Raw genomic sequence first — 27776 nt, forward strand, 5'->3', positions numbered from 1 at the left:
TCACCAGGCATTTTAATTTGAGGTTTTTGGCTAGGTCTAAGTGGAGGGACATGTTGAGGGTCCTCTTTACATTTACATCTGCAAGAGCTACCTGCTTGAACTTTTTGTCACAGAGAACTGCTTGGCATTTGGTGATCTGGAACTGGAACAAAAAATAACCAGTGATTGCATATGCCCACCCCTAAGTTGGACAAGTTGTTTTTCCAGATTTTATGTAACATTAAAAACATACGCAGAATTCTTATGTCTCAAACCTGTTTTTTAAAATCTGTAGTTAAATCTGAAATTCAGAGGAAGATCAGCGGATGCAGAAGAGCGTGACTACGAGACTCCAGGCCACTCAGACTGATACAGTCCAAATACAGGGTGGACCTGAGAATGCCAGAGTGGTGGTCTTTTCTGAACATGATTAGTTGTAGACTTAAGAAATACAGAGTAAAGCCCCAAACTCATCCACAAGGCATAGACGGTAATAATGCTTGGAGGTACCTCTGCACAAGGAAATTTAAATGAATATGTGCTGCAGGCAACAAAGTAGTTTTGAGACGGGGAATTTCACATAATTTAGTTTGTTGCCAATTGATGCATTGACTCTAATATTGATAAATAAAGATAAGCAATAAAACAGACACTTAGACAAATGCACCTCAGCTCCTCTCCAGACACCTCCCTCGCACCCCCCTTTTTTGTCTGCCAGTCTCTTCTCCGCACATTACAGCCCGTGCCTTTGGTGAGGTGGCAGGTGGCACAGGAGGTTGGGGTCAGTGCCTAGCGGTTTCTTTTCTTATTTCATTCATCCTTGGTTTTTTCTCAGCTTGCTTCAGCATGGGGTCCTCCTCCGGCTGCTGCCCTCTTGAAGGTGTACCTTCCTCCTGTGTGTGTGTCTGTCCCTGCTTGAGTGTTTGTTGGCTGCAGCCCCACTCAGGCATCTCCTTGCTCCAGTCCTGTTGGGCGTCAGTTTGCCCGAGCCCTGCTTGGGCATCTCTTGGCTCTAGTCCAGATCAGGTATCCTGTCATCCGTCCTTATGACATCCTGTCATCCATTGAGGTCGGTGTTTGGTGAGTGTTATATGCTCCTCAGTGGAGAGCTAATTTTATCTTGTTGAAAAGGAAGAGACATAAACTAGAAAAAAGCCATTGTGAATGGTGTGTGCATATAATAACATCGGCTCAGAAGTTGTGATTTTCATTGCATATGGGTTAAAAGCAGTACCTTACATGCTTGTCCTTTATGTTCCCAAAGGAAAGGCTACAATAATAGCTTCTTTAACTTTCTTTTCTGAAGGTTAGGAAGGGCTCATCTTCCTTTGGAAATCACAGCTGTAGGTGTTTTGTTCACCAAACAATATTTCCAGTATTACTGCAGAGGATGAGATCTTAAAGTTTCATTTCTTCAGCCCTCAGCAGGTTTTCTTTTTCTCAGATGGTTGCCAAGTGTAGAAGTGAATCCCACTGTAGCAGTTGTTAAAAGGAATATGAAGTATACGGATCATGGAAGCATAGCATGATAGAATGGTTTGGGTTGGAAGGGACGTTAAAGATCATCCAGTTCCAACCCCCCTGCCACGGGCAGGGATACCTTCCACTGGATCAGGCTGCTCAAAGCCCCATCCAGCCTGGCCTTGAACAACTCCAGGGATGGGGCCTCCACAACGTCCCTGGGCAACCTGTTCCAGTGCCTCACCACCCTCAAAGTGAAAAATTTCTTCCTAATGTCCATTCCAAATCTACCCTCTTCCAGTTTGAAGCCATTCCCCATTGTCCTGTCACTACATGCCCTTGTAGAAAGTCCCTTTCCAGCTTTCTCTTTAAGTACTGGAAGACTGCTATAAGGTCTGCCTGGAGTCTTCACTTCTCCAGGTTGAACAACCGCAACTCTCTCAGCCTTTCTTCATAGGAGAGGTGCTCCAGCCCTCTGATCATCTTTGTGGCCCTCCTCTGGTCTTGGTCCAATAGGTCCATTCCCTTCTTATGCTGGGGGCTTCAGAGCAGTACTCCAGGTGGGGTCTCATGAGAGTAGAATAGAGGGGCAGAATCACCTCCCTTGACCTTCTGGCCATGCTTCTTTTGATGCAGCCCAGGATATGGTTGGCCTTGTGGGCTCTGAGCCCACATTGCTGTGTCATGTTGAGCTTTTCATCAACCAACACCCCCAAGGATGTTAACGTTTAACTTCACTTGAAGGCAATGCACTAACAAATGCAATGCTCTGAATGTGCACTGCTGACTGGGAAGGATGCTGAAACGTTTACATATGGTTCATTGTTGTGGCATTGTTTCTTTGTATGGACTGAAGTAGGGGTATGCTTGACAAACTAGCCTCTATTGCTGGGGCTGTGGGATATTAAAGGAACAATTACAAACATGATAGAGAGTCCTGATGCGTTCTAGAATGACTTACACTGACCCATGCCAACATTGTATCAGGTAATGAGCAACCAGGAATTTAGACATTTTTATGCCTTATGCACTCATTATCAGCCACATACAACAGTAAAAACTCTGACATCCATGATAATGAAATATTTCAGGTATTTTAACAATTGCGTTTGAATTTATATTCTTGACATTTTTGGTATCCTGTTATGTGAACTGACACTGCTACTGCTTCATGCATTCATCACTGTGTACTAACTTACTGTCTCGCTCTAAGTAGATGTCTAACTGCAAAAAGCACAGTTCACATTTCTCAACCCAGTAACTCACTTAAATAATTAGGATAAACAGCTGTGCCTCTGAATAAGTTGAATTCAACAAGTCTTTTCCTACAGTTTTTCAGCCATAGTTGAGGAAGAGCTCTTACTTAAGTCATGCAAACTCAACCATCTGGTGTCACCTCAGTTTCAGATGAACACTGTTCTTAGTTACTTATTGAAGCACAATGTAATCTGAAGAGTCAAACCTTTAGGAGTCAGTTTGTATACTTTTATTTTACAAGGGTTGTAGATATATTATGTGTCCATATATATATCTCTACAAGTATATATATATATATATATATATTTGTCGATGCCAGTTGTTTCAATCCTGTGAGCAGTAACATAGTTGATTGTCCGTGGTAATGCTTTTTTCCCAAACTGCCTTCAGAAGATTCAACAAAAGGTTTTGTAGATTCTTGTGGGTCTTGGGACCACCAGGCATTGCTGTAGTGGTTTGGAAAGGCTCTTCTGAGGCAGAAGAACCAGTTATTTTAAGTCAGAGGTAAAGCAAGTAGGAGTGAATCCTTCTGTTCAGACAGACATTGCTCTTTTTTACTGACACTAAATAATAAGTTGTTTTCACAGTTTTGTGATGTCTCACCTTAAAGTGCATCCTGTGAACTAGCAACAATTAACCACCTTTTTGTCTATCAGCAAGTTACTGCTTATCACTGCAAACCAACTATGCAGACTTTTGCTTTACATCTCTAAAAAGACAATATTTTTCTGTGTCCCACATGTTTAACTACTGCTAGAATCAATGTAAGTTTAAGGAAGGCATTTTCTGAATGCAGAATTATAGGATTTTACATGGATTGTGAGGACTAATTACATCACTGCGTTGGTTAGGGCAGGTACTTTTGACCTTTCTATTGTGTCAGTGCATACTTAGATATAAATGCCCATAAGATTTGTAAACACAGTAATGACAAAAATAGGGATGAGAAGTGCAAACTTTGGGGGATGAAACATACAGACTGAAAGCATACGTGAAAAGCACACATGCTTTTTAAACAGACAGCGTACAGAAGAAAATGTAATTTTAGAAACCTGTCAGGTGGTACTAGCTTTAAATCACATTGAAATAAAGAAGCATATTTTGTTTTGAAAAGGAAGACCAAGTTCCATGTTTGAAAATCTACTAAAAAGTTTTTCTCGTATTTTATTCTCTGAAGGATTTATTAGCTGCTTCAATGTAAGCAATGTTGTCTTGAAGAACCAGGCCTGATATTTGTAAAATATCTGCCTGTTTGTATGTGTTTGTGGGTTGTCCTTTTAAACCATTAATGCATATATAAAAGATTCCTTTGGTTGCACAGGGATTAGACTGTTAGAATGCTACTAAGGGAAAAAAACGTTTCAACATCTGTTTAACTTTATGACACCAGTACTGTCACTTAAATGAATGGGAATACTCTTACTCTAAAATTTCAATAGGTGATGTGTTAGATTGTGGCTGAAATAATTCAGATATTTTGAATTCAAAAGGAAGCTTTCATTGACTTTGAATGATACTCAGTTTGTACCTCCAAATCCAGGCTATGTGTGTGTACTCATATATTCAGGGTGAGAAGGACAAAGAATATTTGAGAATGTTTAAAATTGGCTGGGACATAAAATACTAGAACGGTATACGAGGGTTGACTGAAGTTGTGGCTAGCAGTAGGAGCATTAGTAAAGGGTCTTGATTCTGCTCTTTCACTGTCAGGTCATGGTGATTTTTGCAGCCTTTCATGTATGACAGTTCTTGGCCTTCTAGTCTATATATTAATTGGGCTTGTTCTGCAACAATTTAAATGAAAATTATGTGAGCATGTGAGGAGGGGATTGTATGGCTGCCAAAACTGTAAAATATAACATCTTAAACTATTTTCAATAAGGAAAAATGGCTGCACATCTGAACACTAATGAGAAAAAGTTTCCTTTTTATAGTAATGGGGTAAAGGTAATAAAATAAGGAGGGCTGTAAATGAAACGCAACAGTCAATACTGTGTCAGGCAGCTGTTCTTAAATGCTCAATATTATCAGGGTCTGTAGATCATTATTCTTCTTCCTTTATCAATTATGTAAATGACATTGTAGAAGATGGAGAAAATACTATTTTGGAAATAATAGGATTTTTATTACTGTGAAAAGGTTTGCAATACAAGGAAAAAGGGAGAAATCCCAGCCACCTGCAGTAATAACTTTTAGAAGTCTAGGTACCTCATGTCTTCCTGAGGACCCCCAACTTTTATTGCCTAATCGAGAATTGAATGATACAGGGGTGTGTGTGCGTTGTGTTGTTTGTTGGCGTTTTTGTTTGTTTTGGTGTCCCGTCCCTCCCACCTCCCCACCCCCAGAAGATAGTATTAGTTACTGACATTATTTCTGTAACGGATCCTGGAACTGCTTGGCTGACCTTCTGTAGCCTCGTGATTTGGAGCTAGCAAGGGGATTCAGAAATACCTGTTTTGACTCAACCTTCCATTTGCTATAATTCTGAGAAACTATCAGTGACCAGAGGAGAAATTCTCTTGACCTGTGTGTAGCTTCCTGGTTGAAAAGCCCAAGATTTTGCCCTATTTTCTGGCTCACCATACTATACTAGCAGGAAAAAACCCTTTCATTGAGTCTTCCTGGTTTCTTTTTCAACTGGTTTCTTTTTGTGTAAAATACAGTTTGAAACCAGTGTAGTGCTTTTTACTCAGTGGGCTTACATCTGACTTCCACTCAGCTAGAGTAAATCTGATGCTCTTATTCACAGCTGATGACAGATGAGGTGACAGTGAGGTGGACTGAGAGTTGGCTGCGGGACAGAACTCAGAGGGTTGTGATCAGCAGCACAGAGTCTAGCTGGAGGCCTGTAACCAGTGGTGTCCCCCAGGGGTCAATACTCGGTCCAATTTTGTTCAATATATTCATTAATGACCTGGATGAGGGGACAGAGTGTATCCTCAGCAAGTTTGCTGATGATACCAAACTGGGTGGGGTGGCTGACACCCCAGAGGGCCGTGCTGCCATCAGGCATGACCTGAACAGGCTGGAGAGCTGGGCAGAGAAGAACCTAATGAGGTTCAACAAAAGCAAGTGCAAGGTCCTGCACCTGGGGAGGAAGAATGCTGGGCACCAGTACAGGTTAGGGGCTGACCTGCTGGGAAGTAGCTTGGAGGAGAAGGATCTGGGGGTTGTCGTAGACAGTAAATTATCCATGGCCCAGCAATGTGCCCTTGTCGCCAAAAAGGCCAATGGAATCCTGGGCTGCATAGGGAAGAGTGTGGCCAGCAGGTCGAGGGAGGTCATTCTCCCCCTCTGCTCTGCACTGGTGAGGCCACAACTGGAATACTGTGTCCAGTTTTGGGCTCCCCAGTTCAAGAGGGACAGGGAACTGCTGGAGCGAGTCCAGCGAAGAGCTACTAAGATGATTAAGGGCTTGGAGCATCTGCCTTATGAGGAAAGGCTGAGAGAGCTGGGACTCTTTAGCCTGGAGAAGAGAAGGCTGAGGGGAGACCTTATTATGGCGTACAAGTATCTAGGGGGTGGGTTGAAGGAGGATGGAGCCAGGCTCTTCTCAATGGTTCCCAGTGACAGGACGAGGGGCAATGGGCACAAGTTAGAACACAGGAAGTTCCGTTCAAATACACGGAAACACTTCTTTACGGTGAGGGTGACAGAGCCCTGGCACAGGCTGCCCAGGGAGGTTGTGGAGTCCCCTTCTCTGGAGATTGTCAAGACCCGCCTGGATGCAGTCCTGAGTAATGTGCTCTGGGCAATCCTGCTTTGGCAGGGGAGTTGGACTAGATGATCTCTAGAGGTCCCTTCCAACTCTGATAATTCTGTGATTCTGTGATTCTGTGATTCATCATGCCTTCCCCAATCAACTTGGGCTTCTTGTTATACATAGCTACAAAGTTCAGTTGCATAGTTTCCTTAAAAAAAAAAAAATCAAACTAGATGTTAAAATTATTGCCAAATCGGAGTGGTAGCTGTCACATGCGGTTTGCCTGTATTTAGATGACTGTGAAAGTTGAGACAATATCAAGTCAAATATTTACAGAGTCAATTAATTACCCATTAGGGTTAGGTTTTCCTCTGCGTAACATTGGAGCAAGATGCCTTAGAAGTATTTGTCAGAGGAATAAATCAACAATTTATATCAAACAGTTATCAAACAATTATCAAAGGCAACATAGAAAACAGGGTAGCAAATTGCTAGAAGTCAAGGAATGAATGTATTATCTTTAGGCAGTTTTTCTTCAAAAGAAATATGAGGTGACATGCTTGTTTTGTGTTGACTTTTTTGTTCAAGTACGAATGAGACACCTCTCGTGCTGATCATTTCTTTCAGGATTTACATAATAGTTCTGTAGCGGTCAGAAAGCAAAAAAGTTTGAGCGTTTTAGATACATAGGTTGGTGCTGGTAATGTACTTTTAATATAAGAACACAAGCTTTACATGTCATACGTCTCACACAGCATTAAGGGGAAATATTTTAAAGGTCTGTGCATGTATGTTGTGTTCCACTTTTCCTTGGAGAAAGGAATATGTTACTTTTGTTTTTATTATATGTTACCTTTGCTTTTATTGCCATGTTCCAGTCCTTAGAAGATTAATCTCTAGCCTCACTTACTTCTGTTCCAGTTCTTTGTAATACATTTCTGTTTAAAAAATAATGAAGATCTAGTCTGCTAAGTTTCTTTTGGAATTAGTTTTCTGACTTGGTAGCTGACCATGCTGTAGGTTCTGAGAGGAACAAAGAAATGAATGATAATTTTTGCTTAACAACCTTGTAAGTTAGTGCACGTTCCAGATTTTCCCACAGGGGAAACTGTGTTGTGTAAGACACACTTCTGTACTATGGTTAGGATTGTGGCATGAAAATGTTCCATAATAAGAAAGGTCTGTTGCACAGTGAATCAAGAGATTTTTAATTTTAAGTATCAAAGTTGGATAGAATGAAGGCAAAACCAAACAGGAGATTAAAGATCTTTTCATGCAATACCAAAGTGATGTGGAGTTTGTCTGAAATTGTACTTCACCGTAGGAAAACCTCTATCCCTTTTAAAAAATAAACATTATTTATCTACTAGTAGCCAAGCCAGAAAATCGTACTTACAGAAATCTCATATATCCTTCTTAAAATATCAGCCTTCTCTGTCAAAGATGAATTTTACATTTCTGTGAGGATATTGTAAAGTTTATTTATCAGCCTCAAATATTGACTTAAAACTAAATTAAGTATATCTCATTTTTAACTTTTAGCTTTTATAAATGATTGGGTACTATGATAAAAATGCATATATGAAAGACCTCGCCATGTCCTCTGAGGTGACTACATGAACTATCTCAAAAGGCTGCATTGTGGTTATGTGGCAAAACACAAAAATACTTAGGACATTTTACTCTCAGCCTTGTTTTTCTGAGTGGTAGATAGCAGCCTTCTGTCTCTTCCTGCTTAGTTGTCCAACAAAATTAGGCTTAGTTTTGATTTTTAATTCCAAATAGAATATAGTTGAGGTTGTTCTGGTCTTGAGATGTTTGGTCTGAGATTTTTAAGGAAGCGTGCAGTGTTTACTAAGTGGTTATCAATACTTCAATGCTGACATTGTTAAAATCATTTGAAGCAAATCATTCTACTCATGTAATTCAGCTTTTGTCATTTTAGTGTGGTCAAATTTCTACTTTTATGGAAGAGTTTTGTGTTTCTGGTTAGTGCTTGCTGTTACGAGCAAAAGCATTCTTTCCTAGGTTTCTCCTAAGTGTTTACTTGTAAGATTTGGGCTTTCTTTGGTGTTTTTTTTTTTTGGTTTTTTTTTTTCATTTTTGTAGGAAAAATTAAGACTGACATCAGGTATACCAAGGGGAGAGATTTATTTTTGAAATAGAGAAGGCCATTAGATACTTCTTAAAGCTTTGTCTAAGCTTGAAGATCATCAAGTGAAAATCCTGGCCTACAGCAAGTTTGGGAAACTTAGAATATCTTGCTAGCTCATTTTTATAAGAAAGTCCTCCTTCAGTAGCTTCTCTGTGTTCAGCTATTTGTGCTTACTGCTAATCCAGGTTATGACACTAGTGTATACATTAACTATTTCTTTTCTGAGACCAGGAAGAACTCTCATAGTAAATTGTCGCATATGACTAAGTGATTCATTAAGAGAAATAGAAAACAAAGCCGATGATAAGAATCTGCTTTCTGCTTGTGAAAGAAGTTGTCAATAATAGATAAAGAATCAAATCTGTAATGAACGCAAACAAATGTCATGAACTGCCAATTCAGTTCAGTAACTGTAGATTAAATTTTTAGAATTTACTATCAAGTTAATGTGAAAACATAATTTAAAAAAATTGTTTCTATTGAAATAGTTTGTTTTCTGACACCCATTATATTGTGAGATTCTTTTTGAACATCTGTTCTAAAATAGTGTGACACTTACAATGTCAAAGAATAAGCCTTCCCTCTCATTTTTTTTAAAGTGGTAATAAACCTATTTCTTACCATATCTCCCACTGATAAAGTTAAAATTAAGCAAGTTTTTCTTCTTCCTAATTACAAAGAGAATGTTTACATGACCTTAGGTCATTTGTATGGTTTTGGAGGCTTTTCCTGGTTTAATTGCAAAGGGATAAGTATTAAGAAAGGGAACATGTCTAAGCATTTTTTTCACAGGATAGGAAACCTATGTGCTTTTACGTTCACCTGTAGGAAGAAGCACACAAAAAATTAGGAAGGGTCAGAAGAATTAAATAAGCTGGGATTAAAGCCATTATCAAATCGAGGTCTCTGAGAATTCTTACACATCCTATTTAATAATTATCCTTAAGTGCTAATGTAAAACTATAAGATGCATGTGTATTTCGTTCTTTTTATATAATAAATAAATATATGATAAATAATAAGTTTATTTAGTTGTTTTATATAATGTATATGTTATAATTTTTTATCTTACATGTATTTATTATATAAAAAAGAAATAATTACATACACACCTTATAGTTTTACAATAGCATTTTGGGGATAATTGTTAAATATAATGTAAATAATCATACATGTTTATATACACATCACTTCCATTTCTTGTATATCCCATCTGCTGTCATGTCACACTCTTCTGGTAAAAATTCAATAGTCCATTTAGGTTCTTTGGACATAGTAGAAGCACTCTGGAGAATCCTCCAGAAAGAACTGCTAACCAAAGCAGGTGCAACAGGTAAAAGGTAGTGTTTACCAAATTGAGTCTACTACCGTGTTCCTTGTTTGAAAGACATGTAATATATCATTTAAATGTAGCTTTAGGTCTGCCTTTCTCATCATGTCAGGCTTCAGCAGTGAATATTGTAAACTGCAGATGATAATTTCTCTGAGACAGCATGAGCTCTGTCAGCAGGGCAATCTGCATCCTGGTCTGTCATTCACACTTCAAGTAAGTTGAATAATAAAATGCTGATTTTACTATGACTAAGGGATCTAAAAGGTTTTGACCCTGAAACAAATGCCTTTTCTGTAGTCGTTTCTTAATTTTATTCTGATGATTTGAGGATGTAGAAGTAAACACATGTACACATCTATATAAATATATCTATGTAAGCAAATATGTGTAAAAATATAGCCTCACCACATACATACTCTGGGCATCAACAAAAGTTCTGATTTAGTGTCTGACTCAAAAGAGATATGCTGAAACCACCTTAAGGAAAAGATAAAGTTGCTTTTTCAGTTTCCAGTTCATTAGAAGAGCTGATTGAATTTGTGTGCCTGCACCATGACAAGAGAAAGTCTTGCTAATAGATCTATTTTTTTCATATTAAAAGGTCTGGAAGACTGTCAGGAAAAAAAAGCATGACTCAGTCAAATAGGTTCTGTTGTCAAAACTCTGACTGATGATTAGTCAATCTGATAATTCCGGCTTCTTACAGTATAGCTGTGTTGTGTATAGGTGTGGTGAAGACTGACATCCCATTGCAGAGTGGACATGCAAATGTTTCCAGGTGGGGGAAATAAGAATTCTCTTACAGATCCATTTGCAAAGGAAGAGACAGTAGCGCTTCAGGACTTAGTAGGATGTCCCCGTGCCTTTGTCTGTTTAAAGGTGTTGGTTTTTTTTTTAATGTGAAGAGCTGCAAACGTCGCTCAGGATCTAGAGAACTTGCTTCCTGTGAGGCAGTGGAGGGATCAGTTCATTTACCGCAGCTACTTAAACATTACCGTTTGTTGTGATGTTTCCTGGCCTTGCTGTGACTAAGTGGAATATTGGGTATCTTAGATTCCGTTCCGATCAGGTTCCAATATTATGTCTGTGATACCGAATCAGGAAAGAATCCCTTTTCAGGACAGTATTTACGCACATAGTGTTTGCTTATGATTTGTTTCATTGCAAATCCATTAATAAACCATAATTCACATCACTTCCACTGATTAACTGCAGAGGGATCGCACAGGCATGGATGCCATTGTATGTGTGTGCAGGTGGATATGGCTACAGAAAAGCAGCATAACTGTTCTGTGTGCTGGTGTCTTGCTCTCTAATGTAGACATTACTTCCAAGATAATTTCGCAGCCTCTTTTCTATAATAAGTTTTTAAATCTACAAATTTTCCAAGGTATTTCAGTGTTTAAGGCCTCTTGGGTATCACTGTGAGGAAAAGGTAGGAGCCACTGAGGGTGACAGAAATGATTATGTATTTTAAAGACTACTTAAGAGAAAACAAAATATGAAGCAGGACAGTGTGTCAGCAGGTTATTTTTTGACTGTGTCTCTGTAATAAAAAAGTTGTAGGACATTGAAACTGTGATAGAATTGTTGGAGTAGTTTAAAGAATATTTAAAGTACTGATAATGTGAGTAATAATACCCTATACCAACAATTTTTATATGAGAGTCAGGATTGTAGCAATTATTGTAATCAGTTTGATCATGATGCATTGCTTTAAACTTTCTGTAACAAGTCTGTGAATGAAATTTCACATCTGTAAATTTATTCCTGTGGCAATCCTGTGCAGTGATTTGGATTACCAGACAATTATACAAATTGATTTTAAGTGTGAGGATTGGGTATCAGCATAAGATTTTTCCTTTTTTTTTCTGCCAGGAACTTCAGGAAGTCTTCTCTCCACCTATTAGGAGAGGTTTGGACAAAAGCAGGTAGCAGAAAATTTGTTTGAACGCATTTGAAAAAGGCTTGCATTTCAGTTAGCATTTGTCTATTGCTGGATACTAAATTCAGTTCTAAATCAGATGGCTCTCTGAACTGTTGAAGAGATGCGCTTATTTCAGATCTCAACTACAGAAATAAAGGCAGCTTTATAGATAAAAATGAACAAATTGATTACACCAATACATTCCTCAATCCACAGACAAGGTATGAACTCTGTCTGTATAGATAAATTCAGGCCATCCTCCAAAATTCATTGGTTTCAAGTTTTGATACTTCAATAAATGAGTATACAGCTTTGTCCTAGATCCCAAGCAGTCGCTGGCACAAAGAGGGGTGGACGTTTGGACTGGAAGTTTGGAGCTTCCATTGCACCATTTCAAATAATATTGTTTGATGTGAAAGTGTCTGTGTGGTAGTAAAATAGTGGTGATATGACTAAGTTAATGTATCTTCTTCTTATATTCTTCTTCTATTTTTATAGTCTTCTTACATTCTTATATTATTCTTATATGCTAGGCTTTTTGGATATGCTAAAAAGAAAAAAAAACATTGAAAAAGAAGAGGTGACAACTAAAATATAAAAACAGTGATTTGCATTTATTTGATAGTGCAAGGAGCTGACTTGCAAAAAATAACAGTAATGCGTGAAGCAATTTTTTTTGTTTTGGTTCCAGTCTTTAAGAAATGACGAGGCGATACTCACGTGATTTGTGGAGGTAGTCCTGGGTTCCACAGTCCTAATAACTAGAAAATGACTTGTTTGACGGACAGTTTCTAATGTAGGGTAAGATAACAATGTGCACACTGTGGACATGGAAAAGCATGATAGACTCATTTACAGGTATCTGAACAGGATCACCTTTTTCGATTTTATATTCTGTTTAAGACACAAAGCATATCTACTTTTTTCTTCCCCTTGTCTTTTAACCTGTGACCTGGATGTATCTGTTTATACAAGCATCTTTAACCTTGTGCTGGCAGCAGTGATGGCTCTATTATATGACAGAGATTAGGGCCAAGGAATTCTGATTCTGGGTATCAGGGGGTTAGAGTTTGCTTAGAATACATCCTTACATTTTGTTCACTTAATCCAATTGTTTCTGTTGTTCTAATTTAAAAATAAATAAATAAATACATACATACATACAAATTCTCCTGTCAGTAGTGTATATTCTAGCACCTGAGGTGGGGAAGTTATACAAACTAACACATCATCTCAACAGCTGAATGAGTTTCTTCAGTAGAAAACCTCTTTTAAAATTGATGGCATGCTGCAGCATGCAGAGTACTAAGGGAAGGAAATATTTATAGTTTTTTCTCCTGACTTCTGACCCTTGAAATTAAAAGCACTTTCCCCACCCCCTCAGTTGCTCTTAACCCTCAGGAAAAATGAGTCGCTTTTCTTGGCAGAAAGTGGTTTTAACAACATTAAGATGATGCAGCTGTCTTCAAAATGCAATAATGTACATAAGAGAGTCTGAAACATTGGCCCAAACTTAGGCATGCCCCAAAAATTTGTTTACCCTTTTTACATATGCTACTGAAGTTATGCAGAAAATCCAGATTGTGTAGCTTTCTTTACTCTTTTTGTTTTCTTTTACACCAAAGAAATACAGTTGGAAAGTGTTTTGAAAAAGTTTCCTGTTGACTAACGACAAGGTCCCTAAGTCATTCACAACTGTATACTTCAAATGAGGCTTTTCAAAATATTGAAAAATTGGTTACAGCTGGCTGCACACCCTGACAGTTGAAAATAAAACTCCCATACCAGTCATAACTAGAAATTCAATTTAGCTTATGCACAGTGAGAGCAACAAAACATAGTTTCTTTCCAAAGAGGCGACAGTGCAGTCAGAACTTCTACAGCTGCCTTTCATGCACTGATAATTAAAAAAAATCAAAACAAAATCCCTAACTGGAAAATACACACTCCCTTTATAATTACCTATTTCAAAGCTGTAATTGAGCATTTCATTATAAAGATGCTAATCAATCCAGAACAATACCCCTGGGACAGCACACATGTCCAGAGACATAACGGTTATAATAGAAATGCTGCAGAAACTTTACTGGGTTATGATTAGTTGCTCAAGCATTTCTCTTGTGAAAGATGAAACTCCCACAAGGTGTATTGCAGTCTTCCATGTAGAACTTCAGGCTCATCTTCTAGGCTTTAGATATATTGAAAAAAATAGATACTTTGTCATCAGTATAAATAAGCAGAATGCATTAATTTGAAAATAAGTAGATAAGCTTTCCTGCATGTAGGCAGATTCTTAGGCAAAACAAATGACCTTAAGTAAAGGAAGCCAAAAGACGAATTGTCTTTCTAGATTATGTTTCTTTAAAAAAAAATTGTTTGCTAAAATATCATCATTTGCAGCTCCCCCTAGAATTTTCTATTGATATTTTATCTCTGTCGGACAGTGCTAACACTCCAGCAGGAGAGGTTGAGTCCTGAGTAACCACTGCCATTTACAGCCCTCTTTCATAGTGTAATGTGCACACCTTTGGGCTTTCCTCCAAAGACTGGCAGCCGCAACAGTGCGGCTGTGGGCTGTGGAGGTGGTGCTTCCTGTGGTATTTGGGTGCCTCTGTCACATGGGCGGCATCTTCCTGGAGAGGGAGCATGTGTTTGGGAATCAGTGTTGTGGTAACGTGGAAGCCGATGGTGCTAATACAGAGAATTTCATAAAATTACACAGCACGCTTCCTCCAAGTATTACAAATAGGTTTTTTTTCCTGTTCTAATGAGAGAATTAATGTAAGCTGAGTCTTTGGAAGTTTCAAAATATTTTAATGGGACTGTCTGAAAGCTTACAGCTACTGTGCACTTTCTTACGTTACTGGCTTTTGTGACCACAGCTTGTGGTTGTGCGTTTGTTGTCCTTTGCTGGTTGTTAAATGCATTGCTTTGTCTTATGTCTGTATCTTTTTATTCCTTTTGATGCTCAGATTATCAAAGACCCTGAAACTCTGAATGACAGAGAGCTCTAATGTAAAACACCATCTTTTGTATTTTCTCAGCTATGTATTTTTTAAAGAAGGTGACATACATAATTAGGCTAATAACCTCCCTTTTGTGTCCTGTCTTCAGTCCGGTTTCTTTCTTATGCCTTTTGACTGTTCATTTAGAAGACCAACTGTCAGTGGTGCCTGAAGTTTGGTTATTTCACCAGTTTAACCTTTTGTAATATTTTTATCTGATTTGTCATGCTAATTTAAGAAGGAAGATATAACATTGCCTGTTTCAGAAACTGTCATGTTCATAACTAGTGAGAGAGGTGATAGGGTATATATAAACCAATAGTATGTAGGAAGTTCTTTAGCAGCTTGGAACTACTCCAGTATATCCGGAGGAAAACAATTGTTGCTAAATATGGCATCACCTGTATAATAGTGTTCTGGACATGCATACCCTGTCCATGTCATAATGTGCTACTGTTATCTATGTTACAGCAATATTTCTGTAGCTGTACACAGTACAGTTCAAATTTATTCTTTCTTATACCCTTTATGGAAATAGCATTCATTTTGATGGGTGGCACATAGTCTCACTTTCTTACTGAGAACTGACCAGAAGAGGCTACAAAGAAGCTGAAGATTATGCAATGTTATAAATTGTCACCTTGTCGCTAAGGCCAGCATGTTTGGAAGAGAATAAATTCACAGTTAGTTTTTCTTTACTATCAGCCCAAAAAGATGGGTGCTTGGGATGCTGTAGCAGGACTTATATTTGAAAAGTACTTGCTGAAGTGTTTGCTGAGAAGGACATAAAAACAGTTACGAATATGTGGAATATACATAATGCATTTTAGTCTATTCTACCAGTCTATAAGAGAGTTGTAAGAAGATGAACCCCAGTTCTAACAGGGATTTCTTTTGATTATCATGTTCTTGTAGCTAAGACATTTGAGTGCCAAGTTGCCTGGACAAAACAATGTGAATGAAAGCCCTGGGTATAGAAGCTGCACCTCTTCAAAGCACAGAGAAAATCTTAAACCTCAAAAATGAGAAATGACTGCATGTGTACCGATTAATGCTTTGCACAATCTCTGATTGCTAGATTGATAAAACAGTAGTAGGTTTTATGATGGAAGTCTTCTGTTGTTGTTTTCAGTGTGCTTTAACCATATCAAATACAATGGGTCTGTGGGGATATAACCTTTCTGCTTCTCACTTTCCGTTTGAAGAGGGTTGAGGTATGGGTTATATGAAGCACCTGAAGTGCCACTTGAAGTGGCCATTCTAAGCCACTCATTTCTACTAATTACAGATGAAGCTATAGTTTTCAGTGTGTTCTGTAGAGAAAAATGATTTTTGAACCATGCTGTCTGGCCCTGCTGATAATTTTATGATTTTATTAGGTATCAGAACTGCCTTGTCAACATTAGAACATTAGTTTGGTATCTAGAAGTGTACCAAGTTGTACTGTTGTTAACAAGGATGCTTCCAACAACAAAATATCTGTAGACTTTTGTTGACTTTTAACTCTTTTTCAGAGTTCATAACATTACTTTTACTTTTTCTTTGAGTGTAATAAAAAATATTGTGTGTTACAGAGATATTTTGTAGTTATCTTTTTTTCAAAAGAGGAACTGTGGACAACTGTGTGCCGTTATGCCATATCTTAGTATGGGAAATGCATAGTGCTTTTATTGCTTCAGGAATTTTTTGTACTTTATTATCAAATCATTTTATAATGCCAACTCCTTTTGAAAAATAACCATTTCAGCTCTCCATCTCTTCCTTTAATATGATTGTATTGCCATCAGCAACGTTATAATAAAGTGCAGTCAGGCTAAACTAGCTGCAGCTGGATTACTGTCCTGTGTGTACTGCAAATTCACTGTCTCAGTCAGTCATGCTTCAATCTGATTAGGCAACAAGTATATTGGATAGTATTGAAACAAAACTATAAAGTGAAAAGGAAAAAGAGAAGCCATAAAGGAAGAAATTGCAGAGTAATATAATAGCGAAAAGATGCCTTGCAATGTTGAAGTTGGATTTGACCTGTTAGATCCAGACTTGCAAAAACATTTCTATCTGTATTTTAGTATCCGCAGTACCCAGTATGCCTCAGTCACGCCTGATCCTAAAGACGAGGCCCAGCCTGAATCTTTCACAATTTCTATGCTGAAAAGACATAGAAGAGGCAAAATTCATCTACAACAGAGGTGGCTCATTAGATGTAAGCAATGTTACCAAGCCTATGTCATGTGCATGGCAGTGGAGCTGTAGGATCATTCTCATTGCTAGGTCGTCCAAATGCCTAGCTCTGGAAGGAAGCAAGCAGCTAAAGGATGCTGAATCTGGAAGTAACTGTGATCCTAGAATTCATCTTCTCATCATGCAGTCTAGCTGTTCTCCTTAGGAGGGATGCTTTTATATAAGACTGCTAGGAACATCTTGAAAGCTGCTTTTGGAGCCCATTCTCCTGGGAGTGTCTGACGTGTATGTGGAATATGGCCCAATGGCTTTATGAACGTTTTGGTATGTGGCTCATGTGCTCATAGGTTTAGTCTATCCTAAAAGGTGGTAGCTGCACGTCTCCAGTGTTGTTCAAGTAATGCAATAGACAGCAAAAGAAGACTTTAACAAACTGTCTGTGGCAAGCAGCCTAGTACAAGTGATTTGCTCTTTTGGTTTTTGTTCTTTTGAAACAGAAGAAAAAGGCAAAAATCATCCTGTAAATGTTTTTTGCATAATAATAGTCATTGTATTTGTTCTTAAGCCAGACTTTGGAGGTAAACAATTCATAGAATCATAGAGTTGTAGAATCATTTAGGTTGGAAAAGACCATCAACATCATCAAGTACAACTGTTAACCTAACACTGCCAAGTCCACCACTAAACCACGTCTCTAAGCACCACATCTACATGTCTTTTAAATACCTCCAGGGATGGTGATTCAACTGCTTCTCTGGGCAGCCTGTTCCACTGCTTGACAGCCCTTTCAGTGAAGAAATTTTTCCTAATATCAGATCTAAACCTCACCTGGTGCAACTCGAGGCCATTTCCTTTTGTTCTATGACTTGTTTCTTGAGAGAAGAGACCAACCCCCACCTCTCTACAACCTTCTTTGAGGTAGTTGTAGAGAATTATAAGGTCTACCCTCAGCCTCCTTTTCTCCACGCTAAACAACCCCAGTTCCCTCTGTCGCTCCTCATAACACTTGTTCTCTAGACCCTTCACCAGCTTTGTTGCTCTTCTTTAGACACCCTCCAGCACCTCAATGTCTTTTTTGTAGTGAGGGCCCCAAAACTGAACACAGTATTCAAGGTGCAGCCTCACCAGTGCCGAGTACAGACCTGTTGATTTACTGTTTTCTAGGCTAATGTTTACCTTTTCTAAATGCAGAAAAATAGGTATCCTACAAACCTTATTATAGATTTCACCCTGTTTCTCTTCTGTGGTTGGAGAAAGAGTATAATAATGCAGATTAGCCAAGATATTTATTTTAGCTCCTTTGCTTTAGCTGCTGCCCCTTCCCTTCCCGCCCCTTCCCTCCCCTCCCCTCCTCTTTCCCCTCCCCCTCCCCCTCCTCTTCCCCCTCCCTTTCTCCTTTTTTTCCTTTCCCCTTTTCCCTCCCCTTCCCCATCCCCTTCCCTATCCCCTCTCCTCTCCTTCTCCATCTGTCTTTTTTTTTTCCCTCTTTTTTTTTCGAACAAGTGTCATAACAGAGTTTTCTTTCCTTAATTTCTCATATGGGCAAGGTCTGAACTGTGCTATTTCAGGGTAACTATAGCTCAGTAATTTACAGGGTTCTTGCATTACAGGAGTCAAGACTGGTGTACTGGCAGTGTGTGTTTTTCAGGCAAGAAGTCAGTCTTAATAGAAGCTGTTTCTTTTGTCCATTTAACCTGTTACCTGTGGCTTTGTGACATGTTTCAAATTCTTAGTATAGATTCTCAACAATGCCTTGCTTTAATATGCATTGACAGATAATAATGTAACTTCTTCTCCTCTAGCAAGACCATTTTCATCTCCACGATTCAGTCATTACCAGCACAATATGTTTTTCTCAATGCGTTATTTGGGAGGCACAGAGTTAAGAATGCAGAATGCTCTAGCAAATTGTTTCTGCACCATGAATGTGAGAAGTTCTTATAATCTGCAGAAGTGACTAAGGTGGCAGAAGTTTGTAAGCATTGAGATATGTGACAGCTTCCAAAGTGGTATTTTAGTTCATGATTTAGAATGCGAGTGAAGCTGTATAAAGATCAGGCTAGGCAGGGATTTCTGTGCATGGTTTAAGTTTACACATGAACATCAGTATTTTCGTAAGTAAAAAGAGATGAACTTCTTAATAACTCTCTACATGACAAAAACAACCCTATGATGTGATTTTTAATATACTTTGCTGTCATTGAATTAATTTGTTCACTAAATTAATTTCATTCATCTATTTCCTTTATTTCTTTTGTTATTGAAAACCCATTTTCTGTTTTGCATGGTAATGGAAGAATCCTTGCTGAAGTCCAAAATAGAATTAGGATGTAGAATCAGATTGAGTATAGTAAGCTGTTTAATATAAGCAAAATTCCACCTATCACTGCAACTCAGTGGTACTTTTATAGTGATGTAGCTCAAAAGGCATGCTCGAGATCAGAAACATGCTGTTCCAGGGGGTTTGCTCACTTGTGTTGGAATAACTGCAATAGAGGAGTGATAGAGGAGCATTAACGTGTATTGTTATCCAGGGACTTGTAAGACTAAGCTTTGGAACACTCAACACATCTGTCTTTTAAATTTCCTAAGTCACGTGGTTTGCATTTTGGCTTTTTTAAGACTAAAACCAAAATGAAGCATGAAACTTCTCCAGCAGGTCAGCTATGAAAACTTTTATCATGTTTAATCAATACGAAAACAAGCTAAATGTAGAACCTCTGACAGTTTTCCTCATTGCTTTGGAAAATACATTTAATTCCCTTTAAAAGACATTGTTTTACTCAGAGGTATTTCTGAATTGATTTTATGCATTTTTTCCTATTCTTTCTAGTAATGATTCAGCTGTCAGTCACGTCTTTGCAGCCAGGATTTGTCTATGAAATCTGTTTATTTTCTTCTTTAAGATGGGATCTTAGTTGATGTGCAAAGATGTGAAGTATTGGCACTTCTTCCTTGACTTGGTTCTAGTAATGTTTCAAATTTCTTCTTTGTATCTCTTCACTTGCATATGTATGGTATTAGAAATCTGTGGCTAGGGAATGGCTGTAATTTAGGATTGTGGGTGTGATGAATGAAGTGTAGAAACAGAATGTCAACACAGTCTTCTGTTTCAATCTTTGCCTGCCACTTGTTCTTAGAGAAACACTGTTTTTTAAAAAAAATGTAAGGTGTATCCAGTTGTTTTCTGATAAGTCCTTGCAGCAGACCCTATGTGGTAGTGAGCTAAAATCCTCTATCTGAGCAATTCCAAACTTTAGAAAACTTAAACTAGAAATCCTGTTTGTGTAATAGGACAAATGAGATCTCATATCTTCACATTCCCGTATTCCAAAATTTTCTGTTACTTTTTTTTTTTTTTTCCATGTGGCTCCCTACATCTGCTATGACTTCTTTTTTTGTCTGTGTTCAGGTCTTTTCTGAGAGCTCTTCCCTGCTGTGCTAAATTTCTGTGTTGGCTTATCAAGCATTTACATGCACATGCAGGCATGGAAAAGCTCAGATAAATAAAATCAGTATTTACTTTTTTTTTTTTTTTTTTTTTGTGGTTCTGAGATTTGCCTCCAGGTAAGCATTTTCTATAACTCTAACTGTCTTGGAGCAGGGACCATCTCCTGAGTACTGTGTTAGCACCGAAAAGATGATATTTGGTACTAAAGTAAACAGACTGCAGGGAAGTAGATCAGCATTCAGATAGTTTATTCACCCAGTTCATCCTTTTGAAGATAATTGGTACATGCGCCCATGCCCAGGTGCTATCATCTGCCATTCCCCAGCTGAGGAGAATTCTTTTGTGTCTCTGCATAGAACACTCTTAGGGGGTGGACATTTCCACTTTTACTGATCTTATTGATAGATACCACTAATCAGGGAAAATCTGTCCTCTTACTACATATGTGCTAGTGATAGATATATTACCTAATTCCAGCCTTTGGTTTTCACTTTTGTATTAACAATTTGTTTGTCTGGGGAGAAAGACCAAAATAGCTGTTGTGGAAGAAATTATTCATAGGTAGCTCTTTAGAGATGTTGTAAGAGTAATTTTAATTATTTAATACAGCACTTACACAGTATTTATCCTAAAATAAAACCAGCTTTTATTAAAGCTTCACAAAGAGAGTTGTTTTCAAATAACTGTTAATCTCTCTGTAGCTATTTTGATCAGTTTTCTACCAAGGAGAAGCCCCATCTTTCTGCACTGGCACAGTGTGAATGTTGAAACAGGAGCTGCTAAGAGAGTACCTCGTGCTGGATTCATTCTGCAAGACAAATGTTGGCCCTCTGAGGAGGGGGCTAGTATAACCTGGTGCTGAAAATGCTGTTTGTGTTTTCACACAAACCGTGCTCCAGATGTAGCAAACCACTGTTGGGAGGAAATAGAAACGGGAAGAAACTACTTCATTTAAGAATTAATAATGCGTTAGATGAACGTTGTGCTTCAGAATTATGAAGGTGGCTTGATTTGGAAGTTAATAGTTGTTTGGTAATTGCATTTAGTCCTTGTAGGGAGTTGCGTCTCCATGTTCGTTTTCACAAATAAGCCAAGTATAGACCTACATACCTGATGATTATCAGTCTTGAGGTTGGTACGATTGTCAGTAGCAGGGTCTCTGGCTAAAGCTATATTTTTTTGTAGGTAAAACTGAGGCAGACTTGTGTGGAGAACGTTGATAATACCTGATTGTCTCTCGGCTTGCTTCTCTCTAGTGTTATCAGCCCATCATCTGCATGCCTCCACTAACAGTGTATCTTCAAATCCCTTGAAAGAAAAAGGACCCACCCACCATCTTTATTCAAGTTCTTCTGCTTACTTGACTAAAAATATCAGAAGTTAAATATATAAGCATAAGCAGGTGAAGAGAGAAAACAACGGGCAAAGAGTCTCCTGGAAACCTTAGTGTGTTTATCGGGTTAGCTAAAGCCATGACACTTGCAAGCAGCAAAGAAAGGAAGTACTGAGGACTTTGGTTTTTATGATCTCAGTGATATTGAATATCACTTTCAAAGTACAGACAATAAGTGAAGTAATCCTAAGTGCTTGTCTGTGCATTTAGAGTGAGAGAATGAAATGTTTTTTTTTAATAAAAAACACAAACAAAACCCAAAAAACCACTCATTTTTCTTCTCAACATTTTCTTTGCCACGTTTTTTGATCCATCCCTTCATTTACAGACAGCTTGTAAAGGATAAATGCATATTCACATATCAGGATCATGAGATTTTAAAATTCCCCTTTTTTCCCCAAGCAAATAATAGTATTTTTTCTGTTAGATACCACTTTTAATATTTTGGAATGTGTGAAAATAATCCTCAGTGGCCTGTTAACAAACAGTTGCCTATAAACAAGTATTGTCGTGATCACCTTTTTTCCCCCCTCTCCTTTGCTTCCCTTATTAATTATCAGTGTTGTTTCCTCTCCGCTTCCTCCCCTGCTAAAGGGAGCAGTTTATGGTTCAGACCCAAATGTTAGTACCGATCACATTGCTGCTGTTCACCTTCACATGTCAGGTATTGTATTTGCCTGCCAATAAAAAGGTAAAGTTTTGTCCACAAGTGAGCTGCCTTTGGAGATAGTTCAGGGCTTCCTTCTAACTTCTGAAGCCTGGAAGAAGCAAAATCAAAATCACCTCTTCCTTGAAAGTACATTTCATACATCTCCATCCTTGTGATAGCGTTCGAGTCATTATGTAGCAGTTGGCTCTGACACGCTTGCACGGACGCAAATTGAGTCCGACAGGACTGATGTCTCATGGACTTTGCTGTCATTTGAAATGCTGGCATGAAGATGGTAGCGATGAAAGGCAGGAGCTGATGCCTTCAGCACTTTGCCTATGATTTCTTAAGTTTCTATTTTTTGGTGGCAGTAGCTGATTCAAAGGATAGTTTTACAAAAGAGAGTCATAACGGCCATGGATTTCTAACAGCTGCTTATGTCTTTTCTTCCTTGAGTAGGTTCTTTGAGCATTGCACTGTACTGTAAAATGGGCTTTTTATGCCACCCACAAATCTGTAAGATTTATCTAGTGGAATGCTAATTAGTTTTTTTTTGTCTGCTCTTTTTTTTTTTTTTTTTTTTTCTTCACTGCATTGTAACCACTCACATGTGGTAGTGATAAAGATAGTATCAAACTTGCCAAAGTTTATATGTTGCAGACCCTTTGAAAAGTAAAGTTACATTTCAGTGTTATTTTAGTGACGTGGGGCTATTTGGGGGTATCTCTAGTATTTCCTGTGGGAATTTCTGTTACTGCTCAGGTGTGGTAAATTTGGACAAGAATAAGACACTGCTTTTTTAAGTCAGATACTTCAGATGTAGTGCTCCCAGTGTATCATATTCAATTACGCATCATAGTAAATGAGATGGATTGAATTGGAATCTCAGCCCTTTATTCAATGCTGGATTTCTGTTTTTCTGCTAGGCTTAATTCAGTTGAAATCACAACAGGAGTTTTAACCTGTGAGAGTTGTTGAACTATGCAATATACTGGCACTTGATGTATAGCTTTAAGCACACCTCATGAAGCAGATTTTGCCGCATTATTCTTACTAGATGCTGGGGCATCAGTTCCCAGTATTCTGCTTGCAAGTGGAGTTTTTATTCTGGATATTGAATCCACTTTGATTCCCTTCTTGTAACATGAGTATTCCAGTGATGTATTATACTTCATTAACAATGACTGTTCTTGTGATTCAGAAGGTGCTGTTGAATACAACAAAAAATCCAGGGTATGACAGATGCTTGATTGTGGTAGAAAAGGTGCATGAGAAAGTTAGAACAGTGCTAATCTATACTGTACCTTGAATCTTCTAGTATATGCCAATAGCCTGAAATGAATCGTTTCCTTTTCTTTTCCCCTTACCTTTTTGTCTTTTAAAATTGTTTTGCCTCGAATTGTGAATGCTTAGAAAAAAAAAAAAAACAAAAAAAAAAAAACAGAAAATCTGTGCCCTATTCTTGCTAACTGTATATTTCTTTTCTTCTTATCTGTTCCACAGGCTCTGAAAATACTTCTTCTGAAATTTCAGACCGGACAGACTTGCAGTGGCTTCTAAGCCAGTGACAACAAGGCTGCCAAAGCATGCTGGTGCCAAGCTGTCGGATGATGCACGTTGTCACGCCAGTGGTGGTACTCCTGTGCTTGCTACTCTATGCTGATGCTGAAAGTAAGCTTATTATTCATTTGTGCTTAGGTCTTGGACATGATGAACAGTTTTGTTTCAGCTGGTGGTTACTAAGGGTCTTGGAATGAGTCTCCTGTTGAGTAATTCTTAAAACACCATGAGGTCCTCTCTAGAACACAGCTGGTATTTGAAAAGGATTATTTATGCAACTTTCTTACTATTTTTCTTCTTAACGCTCCTTTTCTTAAGCAACTAATGGTTCCTACTCAGATGATGGAGGCCATTGCCACAAAATTACATAGTCAAAACAAAGACCAACCTTGCTTACCAGACATTGGTCAAATCCCTTAAAGACATCTATCATTCTTTGAATATTTCTTTCTTAACTTTGGTTTAAAAAAAAAAAAAAATCACACCATCCCCCAATTAATATCCAGTCCAATTAAAATTCCAGGCCCTTTGTAACTGCCACAACAGCTGTTATAATGTATTATTTCCGACAGCTGTCGCAGAGTACAGTATCCAAACAAATCAAGCAGAACTGACAACTTAGTGGCTGGCCTAAGTGTGTGACAATTCAGTGAGGAAAGGCACCTATGTTTACTTGTACTGAGGGGAAACTGTTGGATTTCGGTCAATTAGTTTACCTATTAATGGGAAGATAATATCTTCTTTTTAATTAGGAAATCATTAGGTCTGCCTTGTTTACATGTGTTCCTTCTCCCAGCTGTCCTGTGGCTTCTTGAAGAAGTAATGTGCAAATGAGAAAAGCCATTTGCTTTCCACCTGTTGACCTACAGGTTTACTACAAGCTGACTGCTACGTTTGCTATAAGCTGCCTGTTAACATCCGCTTGACTGAGAGATATTTTCCTGTTGAAGCTTACTGACTCTGTGCAGATACATCACCAGTCAATAACTTCGTTCCAGCTCTGACTTTTGAAGAATTCTGTGGTTTTGTTCACACATCTGTGTAAAATAAAGGAGCAGTTGAATTAAGTGGGAACACGCAAGAATTAAAACGGGGTCAGTAAAGTTGGATAAATCAGTTCTTAGTAAATGCATATCGAAGAGTTCTTTATCAGTTCACTTATCACCTGCATGCCAGGTACAGTAAATTGCAACAATAAAAGAGATACAACATATTTCCACGTCCCTGTGTAATAAGACTTCCTTCTTTTAACTGTAACTCTATGGAAGTTAAGTAAATGAAAAAAAAAAATCAAAAAAGAAAACATACATGTTTGTCGAGTACTGACAGCTGAGATTCTTTGGCCTCTTTCCAGGTAGATAATGACCAGCTGGGATGATTGTGTCTAAGGTGACGCCAAGGACATTTTAACACTTTAGCCAGCAAATAATTAATTGGGAAGTGGGCCCATATGTTGGATGTTTCTGCAGTTGTAGTATACCACCTATTTTAAAAGTAAATTCTGTGCTTAGCAAACACAGATTTTTAGAATCTGGTATACCTTTTCTGCTGCAGATAATGAAATGTCCAACCTCCTGTGGGCAAGTAGCGAATGATTTTTTTTTGGTTTTGGTAACCCCAGTTGGTTATCATTTTGCAAAAAGACAGTCAAACCCCAGAAATTCCTTTGTTAGTCCTTATTTATAAGAGAAAGGCATAGTTTCTGTAATCATGTTACATTAAAGAGAAGGTTCCCACTTTTCATCATTCTTCTCTGTGGTGAAGGAGGATAGTTTTTTTGAAGGTTAGCATGGAGTTACTTCAAAATTGGTTGGTGTCCCAGTACAGTTTTTAAGGGAGTTTTCGGATTCGATTTTCCAAAACTGCTGTATTCCACTTACAATTCTTTTTTATTTTAAATAACATGAAACAAAATGGAAGTCAGCTATTAGCCTCTGCTGGCTATGGCGGAGGACTTTGTTGTGTTGGTAGGATCTATGGAGTATCACATGCAGATTAAAGGATGTAAGATAAACAGAGTTTATCTTTTTGTGGCAGTTACTCTCAGTGAAACCAGCCTGGACAGCGAGATGCAGTCTTAAAAGAGACTAAGAAAGAGTAAAAATTATTTATTAATAAATTTTAATGTTAATTAAGAGTAGATAGGTAATGTTTTCAAGGACAGGTTGTTAATAATCATGTTCTTTACAGGACTAGTATTCTATCTTGACTGGAGAGCAAACAAAGGTCTCTTCAAGATAAAAGTTAATTACTTGTTTTTTCCTACTCCTTTTAGACACTGGTTTATACCATACTGTTGTATTATGTGATCATTAATAGTTCCATGTGGTTATGTTAATAGATAATATGTGATGTTAATGTAAGTAGGAAACACCCCACTCTAAACACCACTGATCATCGTTCAGAAATGCACAGATCAGCTGAGTTTTGTGCTGGAGGAACTCACGTAAACTAATCCTTTATGATTTTATATATTTGTCTTTGTAATTAGTGGGTATGACTAGGCAGAGTTACAAGAATAGAGAGTAGCCAAACAAAGATACATTAGGTTATCTTCTGGGAGGTATTTATAATGTTGCAATATTACCTATGGTGGTTACTTAGTATCCATTGCATCTTGTTGGTAGTAGCCAATAGGAGAAAGAAAATGACAATTTAAGAATACTTATAAAAAGAAGGAAAATGAAGAAAAAAAGTTAAAAGGTTAGCAATGTTTAACTAAGAGAAAGAGATATACTGCTAGAATTTTGGAACTAAAGTATAATGGAATAATAATTTAATTAACTTTTTTTTTTTTTCTTTAAAAGAAATAGAAATTCTTTAAGACAAACTCATTTGTGCTATGTACTAGCAAAGATTTTAGGTCAGAGTCTCTGTTAAGACATTCCAGAATAGAGAATAAGCAGACAACTATGCTAAGAAGTGGTAGACCAGGTATCTCTGCTTTTAGTGTTTCTCTGTTTTTTGTTGAGGAGAGAATTGAGCTGCACAACAGAACTTTCTAAGAACAGAAGTGCAGTTTCTCACCTAATCATTTAAGAATATGGTTGACTTGTTTAGAATTTTCAAAGCTTTATTTCTGTTGTTCTTTACTGTTTTTTTTTGTTAAGAGTTTTTGCCACGTGGCTAGTGGTACTGTGAAATGCAGGAAGTGAGCAAACTCTTACATGTACCAGGAGAATATGAAATAGACACATTAAATAGTCCAGCTTTTATCTAACCTGTCTAGATCTTGTTTTCTGGGAAGAGGCTCCTCTTTTGACGTTACTTTTATTTTCTGCTAACAAAAGGTGTGACTGAAAAATTGTACGAATGCCCACAGTTTGTATAAATTAACATAATCCTTTTTTACAAGGTGAACTTTACAGTTGAAACTTATTTTTCAGCTTCATAGATCCTTTCCTGCATTCCTTTACTTTCCAAGGAATTATAGAAAGAACTGGATTTGAAAGGAGAGAGAAAAATCTAATGCAGGATTCTGTTCACTTGCACTGACTGAGTTTAAATTTGAACTACAAGGTTGTGTTACACGTAACACAAAACAAAAAGGCTTGTGATAGCTAGATGTCAATGCAATGTATCCTGTATTCTAGTCAGATTTTTTGATTTTTGTTCCCTTTACAGTATAACGCTGAAAACCATACAGCGTGTTCCTCTCTTACCTTACGAGATTAATGCAAGAGACCATGATTGTAAAGTAATTATAATGCACAGGCTTTTAA

The 27776-nt window shown here is 37.8% G+C and overlaps 1 protein-coding gene across 1 annotated transcript in view; it reads left to right on the forward strand.

Moving 5' to 3' along the window:
- Nucleotides 1–24080: 24080 nt before the first annotated feature.
- Nucleotides 24081–27776, forward strand: part of PTPRD (protein tyrosine phosphatase receptor type D) — a gene marked incomplete at both ends in the record, with an annotated part of 283207 nt that continues 279511 nt past the window's right edge. Inside the window, one exon of the mRNA XM_082497465.1 lies at nucleotides 24081–24165. Within this exon, the coding sequence (XP_082353591.1) occupies nucleotides 24081–24165 (85 nt within the window). The remainder of the gene's footprint in view (nucleotides 24166–27776) is intronic.

Source organism: Vanellus vanellus (assembly GCF_965231255.1).
Source record: "Vanellus vanellus genome assembly, chromosome: Z".
NCBI lineage: Eukaryota > Metazoa > Chordata > Aves > Charadriiformes > Charadriidae > Vanellus > Vanellus vanellus.